The sequence below is a fragment of the Rhizophagus irregularis genome, chromosome 28 (assembly GCF_026210795.1).
Source record: "Rhizophagus irregularis chromosome 28, complete sequence".
Taxonomy (NCBI): domain Eukaryota; kingdom Fungi; phylum Glomeromycota; class Glomeromycetes; order Glomerales; family Glomeraceae; genus Rhizophagus; species Rhizophagus irregularis.
Genome location: NC_089456.1, coordinates 879095 through 888135, shown reverse-complemented (window position 1 = coordinate 888135; position 9041 = coordinate 879095). Strand labels below are relative to the sequence as shown.

The following is a 9041-nucleotide window of genomic DNA, read 5'->3' as shown; positions in this document are numbered from 1 at the left end:
TATTAAATCTTTATTACTTTGAATTTAGGTTTTGCAAAATCAATGCATTTGAAAATAGAGAAAGTGAAATATCAGGCAGTCCATTCCTATTGATATTGATATTACAAATAAGATTTCGTCACAAAACAGATTTATGATATAGTAATTTTAAATCTATTAAATTACCATTTTATCTCCTTCCTTTCTTTTCAAGTCTTTTCATTGCTCTAACTTCTTTTTTCATTCTAGAGTCTACCATCTAATTGTAGATTAAATATTTCAAAAATATATTAATGTACCGAACCGAATATTGAACAATTTGGGTGAAATAGATAAACGTTACCTTATATCTTCCTTTCACCCCTTTAGGGCGACCTTTTTTACCCTTGGCTCCACCCTTGGCAACAACTACTTTAATTTCTTTTTTAACCTTTTTTTGCGTTTTAGAAATCATTTTTGAAATTGTTTGTGCCTTTTCTCTTTCAGTCATATCTGGAGTATCAACAATGGCATCAGTTTTTTTTTGAAGCTTAACAAGCTTTTTGATGGCCTATAGGAAAAAAAATAGTAAGTATATTGAAACTATTTTTTTAATTCAACAAATCCATACCCTCATCTTTTTTCTAGCTTTAGCTTCAGCTATCTTTTTAATAGGTCGAGCATTCAATGCTTTCATTCTTTGACGAATAATTTCCACAGCTTCTTTTGTTATAGGCACATTAACTTTATTATGCTTCCTTTCGTCATCTAAAAACCAAGATGGCAATCCTTCTTTGTCATTGAAAGTGTATCGCCTAAAACCTTCATCAATTAAGTCACTCTTGGTCTTTTGTCGATTTACTAGTTGTTGCGCAAGACTCATGGCTTCCGTAGTAATTAACCCAATTTCTACAATATTGGAAGAATATATAAACGTAAGTTAGTAAATTTTCTCCATTATGTGTTTAATAAGATATATTACGACTTTGTGCTTTTTTCATCTTTTTTTCGTCTTCGTCAGATTCATTAGCGTCCCATATTTCCTCGTTATTGTCTTTATTAATTGGAACTATTTCTATATCATCGTCATCGCCTCTATCATTCTAAAAGAAAGATCAAATTATTAAATCGATTACCAAATAAAGACATCTTTACCTATTCTTACCTCTTCAGCTTTACGTTTTAACGATTCACTACGGATTTTTGAATCCGAATCTTTATCGATTACTTGAAAATTTTTGACATAATCTTCATCCCCATCAGCTTTGGAATTTTTGATTATTTTATTCTTTTTTGACGGTAATTTAAGGTCATCGTTTGCATCATATTCACTCTTTTTAGTTTCTGAGAGTTCTTTATTTTCATCATATTCCTTCATCACTTTTTTAAATAAAGGTTGATCAAAAAACAATGTTGCTTTTTTACTTAATTCGACAGGACTTCGAATTGTTTCATTATCATCATCGTAATCTAAATTTATTACTAACTTATTATTCTTTTTCTTTATTTTATTCGTTACTTTATTACTAAATGACTTTTCAGTTTCAGAATCATCGTCATCTGATGTAGAGTAGTCAGTATTGTCAGGCAGAGCATAATCCTCTGATTCGCTGTCATCATCATCGCCTTTGTCAAAAGTTTGAACGATATCATTTTCTTCGCGCATTTTCTTAACTCTATATTTTGCATCACGTTCCGCCTTATATTCTTTATATTGTTCATATCTAAAGGAAATTAAAATACATTAAACGAAATGCGTAATAAATATACAATGAGAGTAAATTCTTACAATTCATCCATTTCTTGTTCTAAATAAGTTATATCATTTTCGCTCTCATAATCAACATCTTCCATATCTTCAATATTATCACTTTGCTCGTATTTGTGCAAGTCCTTTTTTTGAGCATCAATATCATCAATCATAATGTCGTCATCTTGCTCATTATCAATGGATATATTCATGTCTCCTTTCCGAATCTTTTTTAACATCTGCATAATGATAATAATCGTTTATCAATCTCAAGTTTTTATATAACGAAAAATACTGAGAATACTTACCCCAAATTTATCGATTTGTCTTAAATTAAACAATGATTCGTCTACAACTTGATCTAATGCTATATCTGTCGGGGAAATCATTTTTAGTTGCATGCGCGTCACATTTTTTTGACGTTTTATGTTTGCCTTTCGACGGAGTTTTTTCTGATGAGCCTGCTCTTCCTTGGTTAATCTTTCAAGCTGTTTATCGTAACCATTAAAATTAATAAATATAAGATTAAAAAGATAATATGATAAAAATTTATGTAAACCTCTTCTTGTATGATTTCGTCTTCATCAGCAGATGCTTCTTTTTTGTCCTTCTCACTTGGTTTTTCGTTTATTTCATCTTGTTCTTGAAACTATTATTTTTTAAAGAGAAATTCCTTAGCTACAATACAATAATTAGTCAAAATTCTATATAACAACTTTATTATTTAGTTTTCGTAGAACAATACCGATGATTTAACGGAGTCACGCCATTTCAAAAGGTTTTTAAATTCTCTTTTCCCTAAAACTTTTAAATCCTCGCAGCATATTTTAATTTCTTCGGTAATAGATTTATGACTCAATAATCTAAGAAATTATAAAAGTCAGCACAAAATATTAAAATATATTATATTTCACTTTTTACTTGTAAACGCTCACTTTTTGGCATCATCAGTATCAAAGTTTAACTTATTGATTTCACCAAGAAATCTAATTGGATCGTTCGATTGAATAAAATCCAAAACCGATGCAGCTTTAAATAAAGTGTAGTCTCCATCATCATAGCCTTCTCTTCTTCGCTTTTTTTTTTCAGGATGTAATACATTTACAGATTTATTTATCGTGCCAATATCTACTTCTTGGAAAACGGAGCGAGGATCGAGTAACTTTGGATCAATTTTTTTAGGGGCAAGGAAATCACGACATACAACATAAATTTCGGCAGAGACATTTCTATATATACGATTAAAGTACGAATTAATTAAATTGAATTCTATTTTAGAAGCCACAATGGAAAATGATTAATGATTACCTTGAAGAAGCTGGTTTTGTGGCCTCTACCTTTTTAAATAATTGATTAAAAACCCATATTAAATTATTGTAGTCTTTTGATCTGAACACTTTAGTAACAAAAGCGCCTATCGTATTATCAAATGATATGAGGGTCAATCATATAATAAATCATTAATAAATAAAGTCATAAGATACTAAACCTCCTTTATTCAAAAATTCTACAGCTAATTTTAAAGCCTTTAGAGTCAATTCAGACTGTGCATAAGCATCTTGGATCCAAGATACACCAACGTTAGGAGCACCATCATGAAGTACTCTATATTAATTTAAAAATTATTTAATTATTTATAAAATTAAGAAGCAAATAATAATAATAATAATAATAATAATTTACACATCGGCTTTCCAAGTTTTTAATTCGTTTCGAAGAGTGGCGCGACATTTGTCTGTAGTAATATCTTCTTGAAATGTGATAATCTTTGGAATCGGTTTAATGGGTGCAAGATCAACACCTTTTTTAAACCAAGTTAACTCAATTTAAATGAACTCATTGGAAATACAAAATTATATGAAGTTTTAATTCAAACCGATAATTAAGCTTGAGACTGGCATATATTTGCTCGCAACTTGTAACCTTTAAAAGCAATTAAGAATTTTTTTTAAAAAATAAATTTGGATTCTCACTAGAGCCAAAATAACTTACCAGCCACCAGGAGCTGCGCACAAATCAATTAAACATCTTGATTTTTCCAGAAAATTGTATTTCTTATTTAATTGAATAAGCTTAAAAGCTGAACGAGCTCGATAACCCTGTTCCTTGGCCAAGTGATAATACTTGTCCAAACGTCCTAATTTTATTATGAAATTTTAATCAAAAATTTATAAAATAACTATTTCTGTTGCATAGCCATTCATTTTATCTACCCTTTCCAGTTTTCTTCTCTCTTTTGCCCATTAAAAAAAAAACCGAAGGATACGAAGAATCTACAAGATGTCACATGGGAGGTTATGTTCTACAAGGCGGAAAAATACACGATTTGCCGGGAAAACTTGTTGGTAAGCTCATCGACAATTCAGTGATAGTTCTCTTCGAAATTTAAAATGTCAGGACGTGCGTTTAGAAAGGCAATAAATAAAGAGTACGATTTCCTTACAAAGCGTATTAACGACGAAGACTTAAATGATTCTGAGGATATTGATCAGCCACCACCAAAGAGTAACTTGTTTGACTTAGTATGTAAGGTCTACTATTTAATTCAAATTTCTTAACCTAACATATTCCAAATTTTCATAAATAATCAGCTCAATGAAGTGACTGACGACACTGAAAATCGTAACTCGGACGAAAATGCCAGTGAACCCGAAATTAACAACGTATGAACATTGTCAATTTCGCCAAATTTTCACCTTGAATTTGATCGTTCTAACTTATTTCAATTTTATAGGAAACTTTAGAACCTTCAATACGGTTGACTTCCTCTACAAAAAAGAAAAAGAAAAAGAAAAACAAGAAAAATACACCTGCTGAAAATCCTATGGCCGAGCTAGAGAAGAAAACACGAACGGGAAAGAAAGTTGAAGAAATGAGTGAGATCGAATTAGAAGCTTTGATTCGAGAAATTAACGACAAGTAAATTATGTAGTTGTTTATTTATAACTTAATAAGTGTATCTAACTCAAATTATGTTTATGCGCTAGATTTGGTAATCTTTCTACAGCACAACAGAGCGATGATAATGGAAATGAAGTGCATCAGTCTTCAACAATTCCAAGCAATTCATTTTTAATCATAGATGCACGTTTATTGGATGCAGATGGTGAAATGAGAAGGATGTTTTCTTCTGGAATTGTGAGTAATAACTTTAACATTTTTTTATTTGTTTTTTTTTGAACGCTAAATATTTCCGCTTTGGTAACCTCACAATTAGTTATGTAGGTAGATAGAGAGATTCGAAGCAGAAATTATGCGCGTACTATTAAAAGAACTTTGTTGGCAAAACCGAGACAAAGTTGGCCGCCGATTCTTAAATTTGGACTAAGAATGGAGTTATTGAAAGAAAATGATGGAATTTATCATTTTAAATTTATACATTCACAACAATATCAAGTTGTTCAATTAGATTTTCTACGACGCATAGCTACACATGGTAAATAATTCTATAATTTCTTTCACGTTAAGATTTTTTCTTTTTATTAATTCTTTTAATTATTTTGTCTTTCCCAGATCCAAATGCAATTATTTCGCTATTGCATGAAAATCCTTATCATATTGATTCTTTATTGCAGATGAGTGACGTTTACAAAATGTCGGGAGATCATACAATGGCAGGCGAACTTATAGAACGTGCATTATATGCGTTCGAGAAAAGCTTCCATATTAAGTTTAATATTACAAAAGGCACTTCCAGAATGGATTATAAATACTTCGAAAATAGGTAAGAGATATTATGCAAATTTAATCTTAAAATCGATTAATATATTTTTTATATAGAGCTTTTTTCCTTGGATTGTTACGTCATGTTCAATCTTTGTCTCGTCGAGGATGTTGGCAAACATCTTTTGAATTTTCAAAATTGTTACTTTCATTGGATCCTTCAAACGACCCTATGAGTGTGTTGAATTTCATCGATTATCTTGGGTTAAAAGCCCATCAATATACTTATGTTTTATCTCTTGCCAATGAATGGGTTTTGCATAAGTTGCAAGATTGGCCTAATTTTGCTTATTCTGCTGCAATAGCACAATTTTTACTTGAATCGCGCGAAGAAAATAATTCCGTAAGCTAAATTTATTTTTACATTCTTAGCTTTTGCAATTGTAATTTTAAATTTTTTTTTTTTTTTTCAAACAGGCGCATGAAATGAGTAAAGCAATGTTGGAAAAAGCTATTCTTTATTTTCCATCTGTTATACTTCTCTTGTCCGAAAAATGTGATATTCAACTTGAAAGTGATGTTTCCGAAAGTTCGTTCATTCAAGAAGTGTAAGGTTCTATATTTTAATTGCATTATTAATGTTTTAATAATTAAATTAAGCCAATTATTGCTAAATTATATACAGACCAAGCTCCAATTATCTTAATCTTTTAATTGATCATTATGTTGATCAAATTTCGCCTTTATGGACGCAACCTGAAGTTAGTATTCATAAATTCCTTACAACACTATATTTCTTTTGGATAATCTGTATATTGATTTGATATAATATTATTAGCTTATCAATTGGCTTCAGACTGTATCAATAAACGTTGTTGTAAAAATGCAAATTCCAGATTATAAAAGTAAGAACATTTATTATTCCTTCTTATTTCTTTTGCTTTATAGTATTTATTGACCTTTACTATTTATTAGCTTCTTTGGGCGATGAAGAGTTTGCGAAAGCTCTTTCATATGGAAAAAATCTCAGAGAAAATTCATTTAATGAACAGATTCCGTTAAATTTAAGTAGATATATCGTCGTTTCCGGTACTGTATTTATATTATTTGCATATGTCGATTTCACTAAATAATCAGATTAAGTTAATTTCGTTTGTTATTCTGAAATAGAAAATTCTAAATTTCTCGCATACCTTCCTGAGGTTACAAGTAGAGATATTGATCTTCACGATCCTTTGCCTCCGCCTGATGGAGTTAGTCCTTATGATGCATATTCGGAATCATCTAATACTGATTGGGACAGTATTTTAGCAGTTGACTTACGAAGATTTCTCGGCGGAGTGCCAGTTGGTATCATTGCAATATTGGCTATTTATTCAGTTATTTTAAAAAATTATACACATTATGGTTTATTTATTAAATAGAATGCGAATGTCCAGGCGATAGCTGAACGTATACATCAAATAGCTGATACAGCGAATCTACAAGCAGCGGCTGAGAGATTAATTGAAGTGCTTCGCGGAGCGGGAGTATATGATAATGATGAAATACAGCAACTCCCAAATGAAAATCAAGAACTTCCTATGCCTGGCGGTTTCCCTCAAGATCTTCCTGTAAGTTCAAATTATTTCTGAAAACATTACATTTCTTAATATTGACTTGAATTTTCCAATTAGGATACGAATAATGACGATGAACAAGATACTCAAGAATAAATATTGATTAAAAATTTATTTAGCATACTTTTAGTTCGACATTCTACGGTATAAATTATAACAAAAGAATTTTATTTAAATTTGTCGAATTCAATACGATTTTTTATTATTTTTTTTTCTTTTTTTATAAATAAAGGTTATTATATTCATAAACTCACGTTACGTGATTATGTAACTGGGTGCTGGAAGTGCCGGGAAACAATGCCGGCCTTTGCAGAGCCCTCCAAACTGATGTTGTGCAAGTTGCTAATACCGTGTATTGACTGCCTTTTCAAATATATTTTTTCTCGGTAAAAATAAAATTATAAAGAAATGTCGGATATCGAATGCAACGAAGAATTTAGTTTGTTTGATTTTAAATTGGGAAATTCAGTTGGACAAAATCGTTCAAATAAAAGTCCTTATTTCCACTTTGTGTGTAAGTATTATATCCATTTTCGTTTAACTTCAAATCGAGTAGGCTTATAAATATTTAAATAGTTTTTCTTTGTAGTTGGTGAAGAATATGATAAAAGTATAAATTTTTCAAAACCTGCAAGTATTAAACTTGACAAAAATGAGGAGACTATTCAAATTTCTTTTGAAACTTCGGTTTGTGTTTGCCTATTTATTAATCTATAAAATTAGAGTTATTATTAATTAGATTTTTTTTTATTAAGGAAAATGAACCATCATATTCATTGTCCGGACAAAGATTTGAAGATAACACAGATGAAATGGATGTTGAGGATGCGGAAAAAAATTATTTATTAATATTTGATGAGGTTACAAAGGTAAAATTCTATTTAATTAAGTTAATTTTTGTAAAATTGCTAGAAGTTTAAGAATTTTTTTCTAGACTTATACGTTAGAGTGCTTGGATTATGAGTTTCATATTGCTTCTTACTCAGATGCAGAGCTAGAGAGAGAACTGGAATCTCGATTAATGCAGAAAGAGATAGATGAGGAAGACCAGTTATATACTCTAAATGGAGATGATTATGTAGATGAAGAGGAAGATGATGAATTTGAAGAGAAATTTAGAGAAGTAATGGAAATAGAAGGTAATGGAGAGAATGGAATAACAAATGATGAGTATGAAGACGATGATGATGGGGATGATGCTTGGATGGAGGATGATACGATAGAGGAAGTTGATGCACCATCACCGCGACCCGTTGCTGAAGATGATATGTATGGACCGATAGAAGATGAAGATGTAACGAAGGATGATATATCAGGGTCATCAAACAGTAGTTCTTCGGGTATTTCTTCTTCCTCATCATCCGATTCAGATAATTCTGGTGATGACGGCTCGGATTCAAGCGAATCAGAATTAGAATCTGAATTTGGGGATATTGAGGCCCAAATGAAACAATCAATGAATAGCGTTGCCAAATCGCCTCGTACGAAAAGAGACTTGAATACGGCAGTAAGTTATAAGTCTATTCTCATTCTTGTGATTACACATAATTAATACAGTCAATTTAATATAATTTTTTATTAGGGTGGAAAAAGATCTAATGGTGATGGAAACCCTATTTCTCTAGCCGCATTATTAGGAGGAGGTATAATTTCTTTATTTTTCCCTAATATCAATTTGGAATTTCGTATTTATTATTTATCATTTTCCTTTTAAAATTAGCTGAAGAGCAAGACCAAGATGACTCGACTGATGATTCAGATTAATTTTATTTTGATGTTTTGTGAATTCAATTCTTTTGATATGACATTTTACATGTTATGGTTGCTGTCTCACATTGTAGTTTCAATTCAAAAATTTAAATTGCATGATAAAATCAGCTACCCAATCGTATCACGTGACATACGGCACTATGAAAAACTAATATTCCGTTCTATGCGATATGAAATTCGAAGAAATAGTTCTTTTTGATTGAGTGCATCAGATATTCTCCGATATAACTGTTCTAAATGGAGCAATCTTTAAGGTGGCTTAAATTTTGTAACGTCGGCTG

At 30.7% G+C, this 9041-nt stretch overlaps 3 protein-coding genes across 3 annotated transcripts; 2 read left to right on the top strand and 1 right to left on the bottom strand.

The window, feature by feature from the left end:
* Positions 1-231: 231 nt before the first annotated feature.
* On the bottom strand, positions 232-3973 carry OCT59_018852 (uncharacterized protein; the record flags this gene model as incomplete). The annotated part of the gene is made up of 17 exons (XM_066135652.1): positions 3922-3973; positions 3701-3845; positions 3585-3631; positions 3392-3509; positions 3198-3313; positions 3017-3122; positions 2644-2937; positions 2454-2571; positions 2268-2357; positions 2017-2196; positions 1748-1947; positions 1124-1682; positions 944-1061; positions 590-867; positions 410-529; positions 323-333; positions 232-238 (listed from the first exon to the last, which is right to left on the bottom strand). The coding sequence occupies exons 1-17, from the start codon at positions 3950-3952 to the stop codon at positions 232-234; spliced, it is 2538 nt and encodes an 845-aa protein (XP_066004918.1). The 5' UTR covers positions 3953-3973.
* A 92-nt stretch (positions 3974-4065) lies between these two features.
* OCT59_018851 (uncharacterized protein) lies at positions 4066-7236 on the top strand. Its single transcript, XM_066135651.1, has 14 exons — positions 4066-4230; positions 4300-4371; positions 4443-4627; positions 4696-4846; positions 4934-5144; positions 5222-5432; positions 5489-5774; positions 5849-5979; positions 6057-6132; positions 6210-6276; positions 6347-6460; positions 6542-6717; positions 6796-6984; positions 7048-7236. Exons 1-14 carry the CDS (start codon positions 4099-4101, stop codon positions 7084-7086), a joined length of 2040 nt encoding a protein of 679 aa, XP_066004917.1. The 5' UTR covers positions 4066-4098; the 3' UTR covers positions 7087-7236.
* A 44-nt stretch (positions 7237-7280) lies between these two features.
* On the top strand, positions 7281-8754 carry OCT59_018850 (uncharacterized protein; the record flags this gene model as incomplete). Its single annotated transcript, XM_025323117.2, has 6 exons — positions 7281-7504; positions 7580-7677; positions 7746-7859; positions 7925-8497; positions 8573-8633; positions 8711-8754. The coding sequence occupies exons 1-6, from the start codon at positions 7399-7401 to the stop codon at positions 8752-8754; spliced, it is 996 nt and encodes a 331-aa protein (XP_025164442.1). The 5' UTR covers positions 7281-7398.
* Between the last annotated feature and the right edge of the window lie 287 nt (positions 8755-9041).